General features: G+C 40.4%; 1 protein-coding gene across 1 annotated transcript in view; it reads right to left on the reverse strand.

Moving 5' to 3' along the window:
• Window positions 1-1,155: 1,155 nt before the first annotated feature.
• LOC126191908 (uncharacterized) overlaps window positions 1,156-23,615 on the reverse strand; it is a 107,557-nt gene continuing 85,097 nt past the window's right edge. Inside the window, exons 4-5 of the mRNA XM_049932566.1 lie at window positions 5,831-5,953; window positions 1,156-2,403 (exon numbers count right to left, since the gene is read on the reverse strand). Coding sequence (XP_049788523.1) covers window positions 2,266-2,403; window positions 5,831-5,953 — 261 coding nt within the window. The 3' untranslated portion in view covers window positions 1,156-2,265. The remainder of the gene's footprint in view (window positions 2,404-5,830; window positions 5,954-23,615) is intronic.

Raw genomic sequence — 23,615 nt, forward strand, 5'->3', positions numbered from 1 at the left:
TTTGTAGTCATATGCCACAATCTGAATAAGGATCCCAAGACTAGATTCCTGTCAGAATTTCTGTGGACATGGCCAACATGAGCGACACCATTCATTCAACTGGTGCTTTAATTCAGGCTTGTAGAATTGTTCCTACATCTCATTAATGGTGATAATATGCTGTAGGAATGTGTCGCCTTTGTTGTGATATCTGTCCAGGTGGATGCCTGTCAGTGCACACCTGTGCCCTTTCTGTACATCGATGAGTTGATGTGAAAACACAATGAATGCAATTTTCCTCATGTCAAGACATTTCATCAGTATGTGCCACACCATTTCATGACTGAGACCAACCTCTATCGGTAATTCCCAGACAGCACATCAATGGTGTATGGAACTGAGACAACTTACGACATCAATCTGATCTTGAAGAATGGATGGCTGATCTGTGTGGCGCATATCTGCAGTCTCATTCTGAGTGGCACAAAGGCATTGACCCACTGTGCAACCACCCTATACAGTAAAGTATTCTGGCCACGGGCAACCTTGATTTTAATCCACAAATATTTACCACCTTCTGGAGACATGCTTTAGAGGGGTGGAATTGACACTCCTCAGCTGAATGCTAGACAGCAACAGTACTCTCAACTGGATGCCTCTCAAATGCACACTCCACACCAATACTGGTGCTACCTGATTGCTCCCATATTCTATTAGCGCACGCCGAAGCTCCTGCAAGTGTCTGGGCTATATTGGCACTTACTTTATTTACAGCCATCATATTGTTGTTTGTTTTTCAGGACAGTAAGTTGATAGATGGATACTTATGCAGTCAAATCACTAGTATTTCGATGTGTTATTTTCCAACCATAATCATTTTCCAAGCATAATCATCAGTGGTCTTTTAGCCACTCTCAGCTGCCAGTGTTCATGTTACTTTGGTTTAATATTTAACACACACTGTGTAAATTTTTTTATATTTTTTCAATGATTTACGAAGCTTTACGAAGCTGGGAGATCACACTTACTGAACATATTGAACTACAAGGAGTCCTATATGTGGGGCCAGCAGAGTATCTGTGGAAGTTAGTACAACTACTATAATGTCATGGAGATGTAGAACTTATACTTCTGATGTACAGATATTAGGTTAACAAATGACACATTAAAAATTGATTATATTTGACAAATTTTCATTATTAATGGTTTTCAAATCTGTCTCCATTTAAAACAAAAATACATATTCAAAAACATTAACAAATACAATTTACAACCATCATTTCACAAGAAAACAATCTCTCTCTCTCTCTCTCTCTCTCTCTCTCTCTCTCTCTGACACACAGACGCACACACACACACACACACACACACACGCACACGCACACGCACACGCACGCAAACCTGCATGCACATGCATGAAACAAAGCAAAAATAAGCCCATCGAATAATGGAATATTGCCTTTTCCGCATAATAAAGCACTTGGAAGTCACTTATAACACTGTCCGAAAAGTGAGCTGCATATTTACTGACTGTCTTACTGACACAATGAAGAAGTCTCACACAGCATTATTGAACTTGCTACACATGCAGGGATCCTTTATGTAGTAATAAGTTACATAATTTCTTCACTGTGGCTGTAAACTCAGACAAAGCATTAGCAGACCAAGTAGTAGAAAGCCAAAATAATGTGAAAGCTTCAGTACTACAGTGACATATTCAGAAGGCTTAAACAGTCATGGGCAATCATACACTGTACTGAATGCCAATACTTCATGAACTGCGATGTGAGGAGGCAGGAAAAAGTTGCTAACAGGCAAGGGATGAAATATTAAAGCCTTAAGTAAAACAGTGTGGAAGAAGTCTAGAGAGTCTTTTGTTGCTTCTGGTCATCTTTTACTTTCTGTTAGTATTAATGCACACTTCTGTTTCATTTGTCTCTTTATGAGAATACAGCATGTCTACCAATTCAAAGCCCTCAAACCTACTGATTAACTTCAAGTTTGTGTGATAGTTCAATATGCTTAACTTGTTCTGTCTGGTGGATATTACTTTTTACTTTTTGTATGGATTGTTATTGTACCTCATTGTTTGATGCTTGTTTTTTCTTGTTTATACTATTTGATTCTGCAATGTTAATTGATGATCTTCACAAAAAAAATAAAAAAGATACTGAGAGAATGTGTTTTGGTGCACAGGAGGTGAAAAGAGAAACATTTCTAGCCATTTCTTGAAACTGTCTTTGCAAGATTTGAGTGAACACTGGATGATTCTGCTGTTCTGGAATTTCAATCAAACTCGGGTATATCATCAAATGAGTAACCCGGATATCGTCGAAATGCACAATATGCTATGCGTATGTGGTATGCTCCTGGCAAAAACATGATGGATCCCAAAATGAGTAAAGGCCATGTCCGATCCGCGTACTGGAACAAAAGAGAGAGACAACAAAATGACTGAATCTTTAAACCCAATTTACAAAAAAGGAGATACAAAAATGCATTAACTATTGTAGTATTATGAAAGTACAGGGTGTCCATAAAGTCCCTTTACAACATCAAAATTTTATTACAATGGCAGGTGTTGTAATACACTCCTGGAAATGGAAAAAAGAACACATTGACACCGGTGTGTCAGACCCACCATACTTGCTCCGGACACTGCGAGAGGGCTGTACAAGCAATGATCACACGCACGGCACAGCGGACACACCAGGAACCGCGGTGTTGGCCGTCGAATGGCGCTAGCTGCGCAGCATTTGTGCACCGCCGCCGTCAGTGTCAGCCAGTTTGCCGTGGCATACGGAGCTCCATCGCAGTCTTTAACACTGGTAGCATGCCGCGACAGCGTGGACGTGAACCGTATGTGCAGTTGACTGACTTTGAGCGAGGGCATATATAGTGGGCATGCGAGAGGCCGGGTGGACGTACCGCCGAATTGCTCAACACGTGGGGCGTGAGGTCTCCACAGTACATCGATGTTGTCGCCAGTGGTCGGCGGAAGGTGCACGTGCCCGTCGACCTGGGACCGGACCGCAGCGACGCACGCCAAGACCGTAGGATCCTACGCAGTGCCGTAGGGGACCGCACCGCCACTTCCCAGCAAATTAGGGACACTGTTGCTCCTGGGGTATCGGCGAGGACCATTCGCAACCGTCTCCATGAAGCTGGGCTACGGTCCCGCACACCGTTAGGCCGTCTTCCGCTCACGCCCCAACATCGTGCAGCCCGCCTCCAGTGGTGTCGCGACAGGCGTGAATGGAGGGACGAATGGAGACGTGTCGTCTTCAGCGATGAGAGTCGCTTCTGCCTTGGTGCCAATGATGGTCGTATGCGTGTTTGGCGCTGTGCAGGTGAGCGCCACAATCAGGACTGCATATGACCGAGGCACACAGGGCCAACACCCGGCATCATGATGTGGGGAGCGATCTCCTACACTGGCCGTACACCACTGGTGATCGTCGAGGGGACACTGAATAGTGCACGGTACATCCAAACCGTCATCGAACCCATCGTTCCACCATTCCTAGACCGGCAAGAGAACTTGCTGTTCCAACAGGACAATGCACGTCCGCATGTATCCCGTGCCACCCAACGTGCTCTAGAAGGTGTAAGTCAACTACCCTGGCCAGCAAGATCTCCGGATCTGTCCCCCATTGAGCATGTTTGGGACTGGATGAAGCGTCGTCTCACGCGGTCTGCACGTCCAGCACGAACGCTGGTCCAACTGAGGCGCCAGGTGGAATTGGCATGGCAAGCCATTCCACAGGACTACATCCAGCATCTCTACGATCGTCTCCATGGGAGAATAGCAGCCTGCATTGCTGCGAAAGGTGGATATACACTGTACTAGTGCCGACATTGTGCATGCTCTGTTGCCTGTGTCTATGTGCCTGTGGTTCTGTCAGTGTGATCATGTGATGTATCTGACCCCAGGAATGTGTCAATAAAGTTTCCCCTTCCTGGGACAATGAATTCACGGTGTTCTTATTTCAATTTCCAGGAGTGTATTTTAACAAAATTTCTTTTACTGTAATAACTGTTTACTAAAGTTTTTATATATACTAACATTTTGTGTTTCAGATACTCTGTTGATGGAAGGAACTGAATCTCTATGAAATGGCAACTCCTCAAGAGAAGGCACAATATGTGTCCTGGTTTATTGAGACAAAATCGGATGTTCAGACTCAATGAAAATTCAGAATGAAGTATGGAAAAGATTCACCACCACGCCTTTCAATCCATGCATGGCACAAAAATTTTATGGAGGCTGGGCCAGTGTTGGATAAAGGGAGGAGCAGGCGATCACGAGCATCTGAGGAAAACATCGATCATGTTTTAAACGTCTTCACTCATTCCCCTATGAAGTCCATCTGCACTGCTGCCAGACAGTTGCAATTACCACGTTCAACTATGCATAAGATCTTTCACAATAACTTATGGTTGTACACTTACAAAGTGCAACTGTTACCAACACTTGAGCCAAATGATGAGCCAAAACGGACAGAGTTTGCACTCAACATGTTGGAATGCCTTTCGGAGGATGAAGCATTCCTCATGCAAGTTTGTTTCGGTAAAGAGGCAACTTTTCATGTTTCTGGGACATTAAACAGACACAATGTGAGAATATGGGGATCTGAACACTTCCATGTGACTAGGGAGCTTCACCAGGGTAGTCCAAAAGTGAATGTGTGGTGTGGAAACATGTGCAACCAAATAATTGGTCCATTTTTCGAGTCAACAATTACTGCAGATGTTCACCTCGACCTTCTGACCGAAGATGGAGCACCACAATTGATTGACTTATACAACCAACTATCATTTTCCAGCAAGATGGTGCACCACCACATTGGGGACTGCATGTTCGTCAGTTCCTCAATGAAACATTTCCAGGCAGATGGATTGGGAGGGATAGGCCAATTCCTTGGCCACCGTGTTTGCCAAATATCACTCCGCTGGACTTTTTTTTATGGGAGTATGTAAAAGATATTGTGCATCAAACGCAGATACGGGACATTGCTGACTTGAAGCAAAGGATTTGTAATGCCATTGCCACCATTGATGATGCTATGCTACAGCCAACATGGCAAGAAATCGAGTACCGTCTTTATGTGCTTTGTGCAACTAAACTAAAGGCACCCATATAGAGGTCGATTAAACATTGTCAAAAAGCTTTTATAAACACTGATTACAATAAAAGAAATGTTAAAATATTTCAGCAACTGCTGTTGTCATAAAATTTTGAAGTTGTGAAGGGACTTTATGGACATCTTGTATCTAAAACTAACTTTTTTCTGGCATGAGGAAAAACAAGTTAAAATACTGCAAGCCATTAATTTTACTTCAGATTTGTTGTTACTAGTTGCTACTCAACAGATCTCTTTGTTGCTATGTCTTACACTTAATTAAAAGTATTCCTCTATGTGCAAACTAACTTCACATTTGTGACAATAGTGGATGGGTGCAATCGTAGGGATAAGTTGAGCAGCACCATATTTTAATTTGTTCAGTTTTCTAAACATGAAACCAGTGATTGCCCACCATTAAAACTGGTAGTCTCTGCTAACTGAATCCATAACAGCCACAAAATTTTCCAGGAAAATGGCACTAGCAGAATCAGCAGGCTGCATACAGTAACCCCTTTATCAAAATTTTATACTCCAGCACAGTCACGTCATTCCTCTAACTTTTGGTAAAATTTCTCTAAAACTGCTCTGAATTTTTCTTCCTTTTTTTCTTTTTCTTTTGAAAATGTAAACTGATTTGTATGTGCAACACAAAACTTGAAAATACAGTTTAAATATATGCTACATTTTGAACAAGATGAAGCAAACTATTATTCTGTGGTGCTCACCTTAGCTTCAATATGCCCAGTCACAAGTAAGCTGCCCACTAAAAGCAGAATTGTGCCTCCAAAGCAGAGCACTGATGCCAGGACTATTGACTTCCAAGGTATCTGAGCAGCTGGCTTCTCAAACTGCAAACAGTATACCTAAAGCTGTTAAATGCTTCATATAATGAATCTAGTGTGAAAATTGAGCTCCCTTGTGTTTCTAAAATATACAGGTAATATCCACAACCTCTCTACAGATTATGCAGTAAAGAGTTATCAGTAGCTATTGCACCACATAACTATTTATTATATATAATGCATAACTATTTATTATACACAATAGATAATTATTTATTATATACAAAAGATAACTATTTATTATATACAAAAGACATCTTGCACATATCTGAAGATTTATTTCTTAATACAATGTGTACTTCTTACCCTTTTACTATTTTTGGCAAGCTATCACTAAGAAAGTAATGTATATGACACGAGATATTTACTTAAAATTCACTCCCTTAAAAACTACAGGGGCAAGTGACTCCTTTTTAATGCTTCAAATATGCAATTTGAAGGGAATCTGATACATAGTAAACTGCTGTGTAGTATAATTACCAGTAATTACATGTCAAGAAAGAAAGAAAGAAAAAAAAAAAAACCAAAGTGTGATAGCTACATATATGCATTATCTGTTGAAAAATCATCCAATTTACATAAGGAAATGCAAGTCTGAAATGAATAAATTTACAACTCAGGATGAAGGATTGTACTGACATGATGTATCAGATATAAAAAACTTTATTTGTAAAATATATAAAAAAATTTATTTGTCAAAGATATAAAAAAATAAAATTCTTAATGCTACAGGAAGAGCATTACGGACAATTCTGCAGTACACATTGCAAAGTACGGCTTAAATGTGCTTGGCAAACAAACAGAAAATCAATAATGGTTGCCAGGCAGCAAGTACACACATTTCTGAAGAGAACAAACATATTGATTGGACATCTTGGTGGAACTCATGTCCAAATGCGGTGACATGACATGAATTTAAAAAAAAAAAAAACTTGTGGGTAAGTTACTCTGAAGAGTTATTGGTTTAATAGTAAATAACACAACAACATTTCTTTACTGACATACATACAGTACACTGTCCCATAGTATGTTTTACCATGATGGTCTTTGTAATAGAATAATGGAAACCATTAATATCTCTGCCATGTTAAATAACAATTTTCCATTTTCTCTAATTTAACACTTAACATAACTGAAATCATATAAAACTGTACCCTCATGACAAAGTTCTCCATAACACTGGAATATTAGGCATCCATGGTAATTATACACTGTCTCTCCTCCCCTGCTTTCCTTTTAAAAAACAATCACCACCACCATATGGTCTCAATTTATTCCCCCTAAGATTTGTAGGGCTATGGTTTTATCTCCACACTATTTACCATGAGACTAACATAATAGAAGACAAAAATGAGTATGGCTATTGAATAACTGCTACAACGGTGTCTGTTCACAAAGTGTGCTCTATTTTGTTTCATTTGTCATCTGCATCTTTTTCCAGTGTATTTCATTTTGAATATCCAAACACATTTCAACCCTTCTAAATAACCATTGTGGGTAATACACATCAGTTTGGTGGTGGTGACTTCACTGAAGACAACTGGTTTGAATCCTCTTGGTGGAAAGAAAAGTTTCAGTACAAATATTTTGTAGCAAAGGGGAGAGGTGGTAGTATAAGTATTTTGGTCAGCACAGACCACACGCCAATATCCTAGGCTGTCTCCTGATTTTTTCCTCATTATGTATGAAGACATATGACACAAATCAGAGACTTGGTAAGGCAGGCAGCTTCCTAGGTCTATCCAAGGGTAGTGTACTATGTGCCAGCACAGGAGCCTATCTCCTCTCTTCCTTTTACTCCATTAAAAAAGCTACATAGTACAAGTGCACGTTACATACCTACACAAGATACAGACACATGCAATACCTGTTAATTTGTAAGGTTAGAGGAGGGCAAATCTTACCCTGGGCAGCAATGAAGAATTCTCATTTGTTCCGTATGCTCATATACACAAATTTTGGACCAATTTTAACTTGGAACATGTTTTCCAGACTTTCATGGAGCACACTCAATGAGTTCACTATGAAAGTTATGGATCTGGTCTACACAGCTATTTTCTTCTGTAGTGGCAATTTGCTATTAAAATATCCTGCAGTAGCTACTCAGTAATGGCATGTTACATAAATTTAACAATGTTTATATACCTTGGAAGAAATTAAGTGCAACAGAAAAATGAACAATGTTGGTTAATACTAACTGTTCTAACCCAAGAACACTGTAACCTTATAACATGAAAAAGCATAAACACATGAAAGACAAAATATATATAACAGACAATACACCAGTGGCTGGCAGAGCCTTGCACTCTGGCCTACATAGTAATTAGTTCTAACAGGGAGTGCAGCAACTGCTGTCGTACTAGCAGGCCCGGTGGTCTCTAGTGGTTGAATCAAGCACAAACTTCATGCGCAAACTATTAAGTCTGTACACTTTTTGCTTAATAATCCCATTTGTTACTCTCATTTTCTCCAAACTGACAGTTTATTTTCAGTTCATTTCTAAGTTCACAATCATTTGCAATACTAACGACAATCATTTTAATCTAAAATGTCACATGTCTTTTTTAATCCATAAATCTACCATCTTTTTCAGAGTGTGGTGCCATTTTTTGCTAAAACCTTAACTTTTTTGTCTCCCTTTCATCTACTTGGACAATTTGTCAATGTTGTCTTTGTAGCGTGCCACAGACAATTTGCAATGTTGTATTTGTATCTGGCATATAAATACAGTGAGATATAGTGCAGTCATATCACAAACCGACTATTGTTTAATACTTAGTGCTGTAACTACCAAATTTGCATGGGCACATTTGGCAGTTTCAGCACTAAGTATTAGGCAATATCCAATTTGTGATATGCCTGCACTATATCTCACTGGATTTATATGCCAGATGCAAATATAACATTGCAAATTATTTATGGCATGCTGCAAAGACAAAATTGATAAACTGTTCAAACACACACACACACACACACACACACACACACACACACACAGGGGATAGGCAAAATAATGTGAACAGTGGTAGTCATGTAACAGGATGGTTGTGTTTGACGGTCAACAACGCAGGCAAGGCCCGTGTTGCGCTGGACTGTGTGTGTTCATTATGGACCAGGCATCAGTGTAGGTTGTTTATGAGTAGTGCACACTTCATAACTTGCATTCAGAGGCCGAGGTTGAAGTGTAATGAAAGACCTAACAGAGTTCCACAGAAGGCAGATTGTGGGGGCCTGATTAGCTGGAGCATCAGTAACCAAAACAGCCAACTTATCAACTGTTTCAACAATCACGACAGCCTACACAAAACATAGTAAGACATCATTGTGTAAATATAATAGTAAGTACAAATCAAAATTAAATGAAAGAGACTGTCATACGCTAACATGAATTGTGCCAAATCAACACAACTATGGTGGCTAAAGTGACTGCAGAGCTCAATAGCCATCTTCAAAACCCAATATCTATCAACATTATCCTCCAAGAACTCCAGAAAGTGAATATTCATGGACGAGCTGCTATACCGAAACCTTTAGTGACAACCAACGTAAAGCATGATGTCAGCAGCATATATCCTGGATGGCCGATCAGTGGAAACACATCATATGGTCCACAAAGACAACATTTTCGTTATTTCCAACATCGGGCTAGGTTTACGTCTGGAGAATGTTAAAAGAAGCCTACAATCCTAACTGCTTGATTCCACTGGTTACACATTGAGGTGGGAGTGTGATGGTGTGGGCAGCCATATCATGGTATTCTGCTGGTTCCATCATTACTCTCAAAGGCCATGTTACAGCCCATTATTATGTTATCATTTTAGGTGATCAGGTGCACCCGATTCAAATGATGTTGCCCAAAAATGATGACATATTTCAGTATGATAATGCACCCATTCACACAGGCAGGACAATAGAATTGTAGTATGAGGAGTACACAACTGAGCTGCAGCATCTTCCCTGGCCAGCACAGTTCCCAGACTTGAACATTATTGTGCCCTTGTGGGCGGTGTTGCAGTGCCGACTCTGGAGCAGATTTCTGCCTCCCTCATTACTACATGATTTAGAAGAGGTTCCGATTGAAGAGTAGCATAACATTCTATTGGAGACTATACAATTGTTACATGCCAGTATTCCAAGGTGGATTGCAGCTACAACGTATAAAAGGTACTCCCAACAAATGCAAAGCAGCACGGGATATTTTCAAATAACAACATTTCCAAGTCCAGGCACAAGACATACTTCTGGAGCAAGAGACAGTCAATAATTACTTAATACAGCTGAAAGACAAGTTCAAACAAAATGATACACATACATTCCGCTTGGTTCTGGGCCAATTGTAATGGATGCTTTCCATAGTATCTTTATCACTCCAAAACAACTTGTAAACACTGTGTCAAAGTTCTACAATCTCAGAAGTATGGGCTGTTATTAATTCACAAATAATGATGTAGTAGTAGTAGTAGTAGTAGTAGTAGTAGTAGTAGTAATAATAATAATAATAATAATAAACTTAAGAAAGACAATAAATATTTTCTGTCAGCCACTTATTTTTCATTTTCAATATGTCTGGAATTTTCCTTGATGTACTCAAAATGCTAAGTTACGTCAGTTTTCAGTTATGTACAGATAGCTAAATAACTACTTCAAATAGCATGACCTCTTTCTGTAAGCCACTTATTTTTCATTTTCAATATGTCTGGAATTTTCCTTGATGTACTCAAAATGCTAAGTTACATCAGTTTTCAGTTATGTGCAGTTAGCTAAATACACTCCTGGAAATTGAAATAAGAACACCGTGAATTCATTGTCCCAGGAAGGGGAAACTTTATTGACACATTCCTGGGGTCAGATACATCACATGATCACACTGACAGAACCACAGGCACATAGACACAGGCAACAGAGCATGCACAATGTCGGCACTAGTACAGTGTATATCCACCTTTCGCAGCAATGCAGGCTGCTATTCTCCCATGGAGACGATCGTAGAGATGCTGGATGTAGTCCTGTGGAACGGCTTGCCATGCCATTTCCACCTGGCGCCTCAGTTGGACCAGCGTTCGTGCTGGACGTGCAGACCGCGCGAGACGACGCTTCATCCAGTCCCAAACATGCTCAATGGGGGACAGATCCGGAGATCTTGCTGGCCAGGGTAGTTGACTTACACCTTCTAGAGCACGTTGGGTGGCACGGGATGCATGCGGACGTGCATTGTCCTGTTGGAACAGCAAGTTCCCTTGCCGGTCTAGGAATGGTAGAACGGTCGGTTCGATGACGGTTTGGATGTACCGTGCACTATTCAGTGTCCCCTCGACGATCACCAGTGGTGTACGGCCAGTGTAGGAGATCGCTCCCCACACCATAATGCCGGGTGTTGGCCCTGTGTGCCTCGGTCGTATGCAGTCCTGATTGTGGCGCTCACCTGCACGTCGCCAAACACGCATACGACCATCATTGGCACTAAGGCAGAAGCGACTCTCATCGCCGAAGACGACACATCTCCATTCGTCCCTCCATTCACGCCTGTCGCGACACCACTGGAGGCGGGCTGCACGATGTTGGGGCGTGAGCGGTAGACAGCCTAACGGTGTGCGGGACCGTAGCCCAGCTTCATGGAGACGGTTGCGAATGGTCCTCGCCGATACCCCAGGAGCAACAGTGTCCCTAATTTGCTGGGAAGTGGCGGTGCGGTCCCCTACGGCACTGCGTAGGATCCTACGGTCTTGGCGTGCGTCGCTGCGGTCCGGTCCCAGGTCGACGGGCACGTGCACCTTCCGCCGACCACTGGCGACAACATCGATGTACTGTGGAGACCTCACGCCCCACGTGTTGAGCAATTCGGCGGTACGTCCACCCGGCCTCCCGCATGCCCACTATACGCCCTCGCTCAAAGTCCGTCAACTGCACATACGGTTCACGTCCACACTGTCGCGGCATGCTACCAGTGTTAAAGACTGCGATGGAGCTCCGTATGCCACGGCAAACTGGCTGACACTGACAGCGGCGGTGCACAAATGCTGCGCAGCTAGCACCATTCGACGGCCAACACCGCGGTTCCTGGTGTGTCCGCTGTGCCGTGCGTGTGATCATTGCTTGTACAGCCCTCTCGCAGTGTCCGGAGCAAGTATGGTGGGTCTGACACACCGGTGTCAATGTGTTCTTTTTTCCATTTCCAGGAGTGTAACTACTTCAAATAGCATGACCTCCTTCTGTCAGCCACTTATTTTTCATTTTCAATATGGCTGGAATTTTCCTTGATGTACTCAAAATGCTAAGTTACGCCAGTTTTCAGTTATGTACAGTTAGCTAAATAACTACTTCAAATAGCATGACCTCTCCAACAGTCTGGATTCCAACACGGTCAAAACGCTACTACTGCTGTCACTTAAGTGCTAACAGCTTTTGAGAATAAGGATCTGGTGTCTGTTGTACTTTGTGATCTCAGTAAAGTTTATGACTATATAATCTTTACCATCCTATTAGCAACACTGGAATTTTATGGTATACACAACTTATCTTTAGTTCTAATCAAGTCCTGTTTAAGCAACAAGACGTGTCATCACAGTTAAAAACAGATGCTATTGACTGAAGGAGGTTGGGAGTAATGTGATGGAGGGCTCAATCCTTGGTCCATTTCTTTTCATTGGTGTAATTCCCATACAGAAGCTAATATGGTAACATGTTATGCAGGTGATACAATATTGTTTTAATACACACAAAAACAGCATAGACATCCACTAGGCAACTCAAGAAAAATTAGAATTAGCAATGAATTGGTTTTATTGTAATGAGCCCTCCTGCAACTATGTATATCATAAGCCAAAAACTGATGTACCTTCTATACAACATGATCAGATGATCTGCAACATGTATCTTATGAGACAAATAAAATCCTGATAAAACACAGGAACTAATTCTAGGATTAACTTAAGTTGTAAAAAGTATGTCAGTGAGACTTTAATACTGATTCTACTTTAAAGTGAAAGGAACATATTATCTAAGACTGCAAGAGAATAGTCATGTGTGCTGTCTTATATGAAAACTGATAGTTGCAGTCACTAATGCTTAACTTAAGGTGGTGTACGCCTATTCTGGCATTATTCTGTCACACATCTCCTACAGCATAATGATTTCAAGACATTCCTGTTACATCAGTGAAATTCTGAAAAATAGAGGAGATACTCACTGTTGTTAACCTAAGCGGCTATACAGCAATATTTTATGTCAGAAACAACTTACTGGTAAAAACTGGAAACTTACATTAAGTTACATGTTTAAAATATTTTTAATAAATTTTCAGAATCTGCTCAGTACTTACCCAATCATATTTGGTTATGGGCTGTTATTAATTCACAAATAATGATGTAGTAGTAGTAGTAGTAGTTATGGTTGGTTACTGAAACACCCCCACTACAAAGTACAGGGAATTTTTGAAATTATCAGTGTTTATATTAGGTTTTAGGAATCCCAATTCCGTTTTTAAAAAAGTGGGAACTAAACTGTAAAAATGTTTCTGTAAAAATACCATTGCTATCAATTGTTTATTTAATTACCTAATCCAATCTGCTGCACATGAACAATGGTTGAATTGTGAATTTTGTCTTATTACCTGCAACGACACTGTGGAGATGGAACTGGTGTGCCTATTACATTCACCCATTATCATGTGAACCAAGTTTGAATACTTGAAAACCATTGAGTAACAGATTTGTATTATTGACCATTGTTCACTGTGGTTGTGTCTTTGTCATCTCAGTGTATAGACTTTAGTATACAAACAACAACTTCTGTGTTCTGTTTTAATTAAACTGAAAGCAGAACAAGCATCTCTGTTGCCACTTACCATACAAAAGCTTATTATGGCATTTGAGTGCCATTCAGAATGGAAAAAAAAATAATTTATGCAATATTAAGAGAGTTATGTATTTAGATTTGCTTAGATGAAAGGCACAACAGAAGGAAAAATGCTGATGTAGTGCATTGTACCAATGCCTAAGGTACAATCCACAATCTAGAAAGTTAATCTGAGGACTTGTTTTTGTCTTCTGTCTTATTATTAATAAAACAAAAGGCTTCTTTATCAGAGAGAGAGAGAGAGAGAGAGAGAGAGAGAGAGAGAGAGAGAGAGAGAGAGAGATCCATGAACAATTTATGAGGAATAATCTTAAATCTTAGCTATCTTTTTTTTTTATTTCAAAAAAAAAAAAAAAAAAAAGGGTTGCACCCAATGTTTTACATTAGGTGTTTCCACACTTTGGTGTTATCCAGGCTGAAGTAAGCATTTTAGCATTTTTTTTTGTTTACTTTCAACTATTAACATGGTATTAAATGAGATGTAGGGATGAAGAAAAACTTTGCAATAATTACTAAAAAATGCCAAATGTGTAAGGTGGAAAGCATAACAATTAAAATCACGTCAGTACATTATAAACAGGACTTTTGGTACTGGGATAGAAATGTTTGGTGAGGACATTACTGTACTGATCTATCTTTGCCCATCAAACATTGGAACTCGTAAATAATACTCTAGCAATGGTGAAATATTGCTTTTAAATAAAGTTATCACCTCAATGGGAGACCTGAACAACGTGCTTTCTTCCTGCAGGTGGTACAACATTCACCAAAAAGGGTTACTGACCCTGTTCAGAAAATCTGGATAACAGTTACCATTGCTTGTCTGTTGTTTTACAATTGTTGGTTTAAGCTGCTGCCACCGAACTTACTGCACTGACATAGCTTATACGGCAGGAATAAGATCAGTCATTGAACTTTTTGAACAGATAGTGTGTTTAAATGTAGTATTGTAACAGCCATAAAAAAACTGGAGATAAACAAACCACCTCTAATAGTGTGCTTTCTGCTGTCCAGTTGATTGGTTGTTTCCATTTTCTGCATAATGTTTCAACAACTGACTCACCCATCTTCTTCTGGTGCTGCTATTATGTGTATTCACTACCTGGTTTCCAACCAGACTGTGAGCTACTGTTGGCCTCATGCTGCTATTTACAGCTGAGTTCAGTTCCCGATGTCCACTGTGCTCGTTTTTTTTCACAGAGCATGCACTAATACTCTATGAAATACAAATTCCTTTACCATTTTTAAGCTCCAATGGATGTGACAGTTGGTGAGATTTTAATAAATTGAGGGACCCCAAGATTTGCTTATTGAAACCTACCTCCCTTTAATTAAGTCTCCTGACATCTTTATTTCGATATATTATTTAATTATACTGTCCCAGAAACTTAGCTTTCACACTATGATACTGGTCTCATTAGATTTCATTTCATGATTACATTCAAGGCAGTGCTCAGCAACAGCTGATTTGCTTGGCTGTTTTAGCTGGATGTGTCACTTATGTTTCTTGCATCTCTCCTTCAGTTCTGATAATTGGCCCAATGTAAAACATGCCATATTCGCATGAAATGGGATACACACCTGGCTTTTCGAGACAGATCGTCTTTAACATTTAACACACTTATCATGTATACATATTCTGTAAATTAACTTGTTCATTTTGAAAAAAGAATCGTTCAAATAATGATCTATGGAACATGTAACTAACTAACTAACTTAAGTCTGTTCATACGGCGGCCACCTAGATGATGCCTCCATAAAACACCATGATCCTAAACCTCTCACCTTGTTAGAGCAGTTTTATTATCTATGCTGAGAGCTAAGACACTGTCCTCACTGCTCCATAACCTCTCCTTCTTCTATTCATCCCTCTTTTCCTACTTGTAGGCAAACTCTAAACAACTCTGTCATCACACTCATCCAAATTAAGCTCATTCACCACATACAATACTTTGTATTTGATAGCTGCTATGAGTTCCATGCCAGAAAGTCTTCTGTACAATACTGCTGCAAACATCTGGAGCACTGCATTGATGAGTACTTCCTCTGACAGTGGCCAGTGTAGCAGCCATGTGTGTGAAAGTTGTCCTTGTGTGAATGCAAGTTTTTTATTTCCGAGAAAGGATTTTTTTTGTCTGAAAGCTTAAATGTAGAGCTGTCTTTTTTGTTGTGCCAGTTTGTGACTCAGCGCCTTCTCTACATTGTGAGTGGCAACCTAACTTTTTTAAATATTGTTACGCATTTACTACGTAATAATTGTGATGAACTTCAATCTTTCTTCCTTAGGAATAACTGTATATTTACAGCAGGCATGGTATAAAGCAATTAGTAGATATGATTCTAAGGATACTATTTCTCAGGATTTTAATTTTTCCTGAAATGTGTAGCATTTTTATTATTCACAAAGAAGAGTTGGCTACTCAATTAAAATCACTCACAAGACACTATCGAACATTCATCTTAAGAATAATGTGTTTTATTGTGAAATGCTTGTGTCTATCTTTTCTCATTTTAATGTATTAGAAACTGTCATTGTGGCGTGGAATTTTTCAAATCACTCAGGAAGACAGAGGTCTGTGTTCTATGATCTACATTCCTTGTTCCCAACAGGCCTTGGACGTTCTAGCTGGATTTGTCATCTATTCTACTTATGACAACTTCTGAGGAAAATTATGAGCTCAGTTTCCAACTGCAGATGATGCATATGTGCCTTTATTTAGTTCTACTCCCTTCTGAACCAACTGCTTTGGCAGTACACTAATTAAAAGTTGATAAAGGATACTTTTTGATCTTCTGATGCTGTGAATAATAGAAGAAATATAGAAGGAAATCTTCTTGCACTATTTTACAGGCTATTGCTGAAAGAGATACAAGCTCATCAACTGATCTCTTCAGTTACCAGTCTGCAGCTAGTGGTCCCGCGGTCGCATTCCACTTCCCGAGCACTGGGTCCCAGGTTCAATTCCCGGCAGGGTCAGGGATTTTCGCCTGCCTTGAGATGACTGGGTGTTTGTGTTGTACTCATCATTTCATCATCATTCATGAAAGTGGTGAGATTGGACTGAGCAAAGGTTGGGAATTTGTATGGGCACTAATAACCACACAGTTGAGTGCCCCACAAACCAATCATCATCATCATCATCCCCATCTTCTTTTAACACCCCCTTTAGGTCTGGCTTTAATTTCTTAACATGCTGGCTCCTTGATTCAACACTGCCGTATTATTATCTTAAGCTACATTAACAATATATAGTGTCATACCACCTTATGCTTCCAGAATTAATATTTTATCCCTGTTTACAATATTTTTTATTGGTCCCTTCAATTTCTCAAAGTTGAGAATGTCAATTCTTACCACCTTTCGCATTATGATAATTATAAATTCCCCACTATTTACACTCAATGAAATAATGTTAATGGCGAGAAAGGAAAAACCTGTAACTGAGATGTAATGATGCTGACAAGGTGTCAGCTTTCGAGCAGTATTCACAAACACTGCACAATAAGCTTTCTTCCATAACAATAACTGTACCGTAAGCAGTATTCTTCATAGTTATGTAATCGAATAAAATGTTGATTTCTGCCTAAGTTCCTTGTTAATCTGAACAAAAGGAAAGTTGTCAACTATAAAGTAGAGCTATAGTAACACGCTTTCCATATAATATACACACTACCTTCAAACCATTACTGATGTGATGCCTCCTGTAAAAGAAGTATGAACTAGATGGGAATTGTGGGCATATTATTTTGTAAAAAATGGATTAACTTTGATCTGCAGGGAGATGTTATCAACTGATGTATGGCACTGTTTATTCACAATACATTGTGGTTTCTGAAGTGATAGTTTAGTCGGGAAAAATGGCAAAGCCTAACCAATTTAAACATAATCTAATTGTCACAAAATTTATGCGATTATTTCAACATATGCCCTGGTTTCAGAGGTGTTGGTTTGCTAACTTTTAACTGTGCATTCCAATCTATATCATGTCTTATAGAATTATGTTTCACAATGCCATACCCATTATAAGCTACTATTCTGTATTTCGTACATGTGCTGGCACAAGTTGTCTGCAGCACACCGGTCAACAAAGATGAAGCGCGAAGATAGATTAGTGGGCACTGGATCAAGTGCATCTATCATGAGAGAGGCCAGAGACATATTCACAAGCAACATGCTGCCAACACCCTCTTGACAGCATGTATTTAGGCCGCCACTTTCCGTAATGCCTTTCTCATTCAATCATACAGTTTGGCATTTCTCTGTGTACTTGCAGAGCATGTTTAGTTCGTTACACACTATGACAGGGTGTAGTGACCAGATTAGCAACTACAGCAGGACTAATTTACTACAATCAGAATTGTGCTTTACATCAGTCTGCAAGAGGACTATTACTGATGAGCTTATACCACAAAACATGGACTCGATTCAAGTTAAGTAAATGTTTCCAGTTCATGTAAATAAAAAACTGTATTAATCATGTTTCCTTGCAGTACACGACTCTACAATGGTGCACGAGGATAATTCAGTGGTGAGTGGAGTTAATCAACTTGGCCAAAGATTTTTCTTTCTTCTTTTGGGCTTTAGCTTGCGGTGTGCTCGTATTCAAGTGTTTCTATTAGCTGATTTGTTGTTGTGTTCCAATGATGTCTGACGATAAGAAGCAATGTGAAGTTTGATTGCAAAATTCGAATTCTCTCACATCGGTTGACTTACTTGATCTGCACAGCCGATCTTCTTCTCTGGATTGCCGGCTCTGTCGATCTCTAAAACCTTCTCCGAAGAATAATGCTGGTTATGGTAATTTATAAGACTATCTATTTTTCAAATAATTTAGTACTTGAATTATACCTGTAGTTCAGTCATGATGTATTTCAACTTCCGCAAGTAACATATTCACCATTTCTCACATTAATATTCAAATGATAACAAATCAACCAATTCATCTTGCTTTAGACTCAAAAAATGGCTCTGAGCACTATGCGACTTAACTTCTGAGGTCATCAGTCCCCTAGAACTTAGAACTAATTAAACCTAACTAACCTAAGGACATCACACACATCCATGCCCGAGGCAGGATTCGAACCTGTGACCGTAGCGGTCACGCGGTTCCAGACTGAAGCGCCTTTAACTGCACGGCCACACCGGCCGGCGCTTTAGACTCAATTAAATACATCTGCAATATATTTGGTTTAACAACCACATAATATATGAATATGTCTTGCCTCTAGCGAGTAAAATATGTGAAGTACAATTAACAATGATTCAACTGTTCTTCTTTTTCCTCGTTACAATAGACAACGATATAAAACACCATAAGATACATAAACACTCCTTGTTCTTCCGATATGTCTTCTGTGGCGCAAGCGGTAAACACTTGTCGATGCTGTTCAACCACTGCGTCTACCTTGTGCTCGTGACTTCTTTCCAGCCTGCACACACAAACGGGTCGAGCAGGATGTATGTTCTCTCACACTTATTCTTAAAATATCGTGTGTTCGAGATGGTAAAAGGACGAGTGGTTCTAGAATTTATGTGGAAATTCTCGAAGCACTACAATGTTCTTGGATGTATTCCAGGAGGGGAGCCACAGAACTAATCAAATTTCTCTTTTCAGAGGCTTTCCTTGCTTTTTGATATAACATATTTTCGTAAACCACGAATTCCCCAACCCTTCACAACCCTGTGCCCCCGCCCCAGCCACAGATGGCCAGTGTGTTGGATTTAACACCACAAGTTTTTCAGTTTCAGAACCAACAATTCACTACCTTACTGGTTACAGTACAACAACTAGTGGCTGTGCAAGCGGCATCAACTGCACAATCACAACCGACCAACCAAGTAGCCCAACAAGTGCCGCCGACCAGTATACCAACATTTTGACAATTTAAGGAAACAGAGGAGGAATGGATTGAATACCTGACTCAGTTCCAAGAACACTGTCAAGTTCATCGTGTTCAAGGTACTGCAAAGTTATAATACTTCCTTTTGATTGCGATTTCCTCAGTGTTCAAGTTAACACAAAAACCATTCCCAACCGTGTCTCTCGACAAACTTGTCTATAACAAAGTAGTTGCTACAATAATCCAATACTATGACCAGCAAGTCCAAATAGCTGCAACTAGATATAAGTTCTTTCACTTGCAGAAAAAGCTGGAACAGACACACCACCAGTGGTACACAGAATTAACAGGCATGACATGAAATGTAAATTTAAGTGTAGTTGTGTCAACTTTTACAGTGATTTAATGACACGTGATGCAATAACATTAAATGTTCCAGGTAGCAGAATATGGGAACAGATCTTAAAGTACTCTGGCCATCAATTCCCCAAGTATTGCAAATCTTAGAGCAATATGATTTGGTGCCATAGCGACCAATAAGTTTGACTACACCCCGATTTGTCAGGCTTTTTCGCGACCGCCCCAAGCAGCCACAACAACGAACACATACACAGCTGCACGGACAGCCATGTAGAGAGGTAAACAGACCTGTGAACTTAGTGAAGTCTTGCCCGAGATGTTTTGCTTGTCATAAAACACAGGACTGGCCCTCGCATAACGCAACGTGTTACATGTGTGGGACAAAATGGCAATGTCCAAGCAGTTTGTTTGCAATGGCACAAAAACGCCAATTTTGCCTGGTCCCAGAAAAAAACAGGCTTGTGCACATGCAGTGAACGCTGTGTTTTCAAAACCTACAACAAGTTCTGACGAAAGTAAGATTAAGACTGTGCTGCCTTCTCACCCTAGTGCTGTGAACAACAGTCTAACAAACTATTTGTCTCATTATGAATTGCTGGCCATCGTGCGAACTTCCAGTTAGCCACAGATGCCTCAGTAACTTTGCTTAATCGTGCCATGTACCAATTGTTAGGCTCATCACTCCTTTCTAAATCTAGCAGGCACCTCACTGCTTAGAACAGACAGGAAATTCCAGTGCGTGGGCAGTGCAATCTGCCTGCCACTTACAAATTGCACACTAGGGTAGTGAACTTTACTGTGCTGAAATCAAGAGACAGTGAAAACATATTTGGTTTAGATGCCTTTGATTTGTTTGAACTTAACATCGAAGACTATGTAATTTCAGTGTCTGCTTTTGAGCCAAAAGACAGCATAGCTAGCTTGCTAACGATTTCCTGGATTATTTTCAGAAGGAATGGGAAAAGCTACAGGAATGCGAAAGGCTAATAACTTTGTAGCACATGTTACATTGAAAGACAAAGCACACCCTAAGTTTTTCCGGGCCCGCCCCGTTCCAGTTACTATAAGAAACAAAGTAGCCAGTGAATTGAAAGAATTGCAAGATAATGTAATTGCTCCCATTCAAGATAGTCAATGGGTGAGTCCTCTCATTTTGTTGCCTAAGCCTTCTGGTCGCATACGCATTTCTGTTGACTTCAAGTCTACAGTCAACACACAGACAATAGTTGACACTTATCTGTTACCTCACCCCGAGGATCTCATGGCCAGGCTTGGTGCAGGACATTACTTTTGTACGTTAGATTTGCGTGATGCCTACTTGCAGTTTCCATTGGATGAAGAATCACAGAAACTGTTTTTTGTAAATACACACTTAGGACTGTTTGAGTATTTGTGTTTGCCCTTTGGCAGTGCTTCCGCACCTGCCATTTTTCAACATTACTTGGAACAGCTGACTGCAAAAAGCGCTATTTTGTTCAAACTACCTCGACAATATTGTCGTCTCAGGTCGTACAACAAAGGAACACACTGCCAATTTGTATAGTCTTTTTCAAGTGTTGTCAGAAGCAGGACTCAAGTGTCATTTCAAAAAGTGTGACTTTTTCCAAACTGAACTACAGTATTTAGGTCATGTGACAAAATCAGGGTGTGCATCCCCTCCAATCTCATTTGCTTGCAATCTGTGACCTGCCTGTTCCCTATGGAATTGGCACTGTGGTTTTTCACAGAATTGGTGCACAAGACAAACCCACTGTTATTGCTTCAAAGTTGTCAACTCAAACTCAGTGGAATTATTCACTAATTGAAAAAAAGAGTCTCTCACAATTGCGTATGGTGTGACCATATTCCATTATTATTTGTATGGTCACACATTATTTTCGGCAACAGATCGCAAGCCTTTGCGGTCCTTGTTTCAACTGTCAAAGCTGGTTTCTACATGCACTGATCAAAATTGCATTGTTAGGCTTTGTTGCTTTCGCAGTATTGGTGTGAAATTGTGTACAGATTTATGGCAAAGCATGGTGCTGAAGGAAAATTGCACAGGCCATGGAAGAAGACCTAGATCTCAAGATTTTGTTGCATTACATTGACATGCCTTGACCTCGTTCATTGAACAGCATCCAAAACTCAGCTGTGCGCTGACATTTTGCACGTTGGCCTGACCTTTCAGTTCAACAGGGTGTGAGTCCAGTTCAAAACGACAGTGGACAATTGGGTGTGCTTGCTCCCATAGTGATGTGTTGTGACTGCTCCACCAAGGACACTGGGGATTTGTTCGCAGTAAACAGTTAGTGTGACAGCATTATACTTGGCACAGCATGGATGCCCATACTGAAGAGATGACATCACAGTGGTGCACATGCACGGAAAACCAATTTGCTCCACCATAAACCTTCTCAGCTTGGCCTAAGACTCAATTCTCATGGCAACGAGTGCACATAGACTTTGTGGGACCATTTTGGAATACTCGTCGGCTCATAGTAGTAGACTCTCTTAGCATATCACGTAGAACCATTCAAGTGTTGTCCTCCATATTTTGCATAGAGGGTTTTCCAGAAGTATTGTGTCGAAAAACGGATCACAATTCACTTCACGTTACTTTGAACAGTTTTGTGAACATAATTCACGTTCGTCATCTAACAAGAGCTCCGTTTCACCCCCAGTCCAATGGAGAAGCAGAAAGCTTTGTATGAACTTTTAAACAACAGATGCCCAAGCTTTGCACCACCCACACACGGGAACAGGCACTGCAACTCTTTCTCGCCCTCCTATCACTCCTACTCATGAGACGGACCATCACCAGTGGAACTTCTGCATGGCCACCACCATCAGACGCTGCTACAACTGCTACACTCACTGCAACATCTGGCACCACCAATGGTCTGCAATGCACTGGCTCTTTTATGTGCTCGATTTCAGGTCCCGATGGTTTGCAGCGCCACCACCAGAACCAAATTCATGCGTGTCATTTGCCCCATGATTCTGCTGCTTTTCTCCCCCCAGACTGAAGGGCTAAGGGGACCGCTCAGCCTTCACAGCTGCACACTGGTGCCATCAGGGCACCCCAGGAGGAGCAGATGGATGATGCACCCTCACTCCCACTGTCCCCAGTCGCCGACCCGATGGACATGGGCCCGTTGTCGCCATCATCACCCCAGAACATGCCCTCAGGCCTAGATGTGTGCCCAGGCGACAGTTTTCTGGATGATGTTCCTGTTGCCTTGCAAGCCAGTTGGCAGGGTACAGTCGAGAGTACGCTATCCTTCACAGTCATTATTAAAAATAAATAAACTTAATGAATACTGGGTGATAGTGTTAACTAAATATATGTCACAATTAAATTTTATTACAATGAAACAATGCTTTAGATGCACAAGGCCACATGTATGGAGACAGAGCTCTCATGAAAGATAAGTAATTTAGGTTGTAATTAATTATAGTTGAACACTTTTAACTAATTAAATATGTTCTTTAGTGTACTCTTCAAGCTCACCATTAATAGTTTTTCTTTTATTTGCGTAGTGTTCTAGTGATTGCGAAAAGTTCGTTTGTTTACTTACTGCTACTTAGGCCTAATTTTTCGAGTGTGCATATTTAGTGTTATACCGCAATT

The sequence above is a fragment of the Schistocerca nitens genome, chromosome 1 (assembly GCF_023898315.1).
Source record: "Schistocerca nitens isolate TAMUIC-IGC-003100 chromosome 1, iqSchNite1.1, whole genome shotgun sequence".
Lineage (NCBI taxonomy): Eukaryota > Metazoa > Arthropoda > Insecta > Orthoptera > Acrididae > Schistocerca > Schistocerca nitens.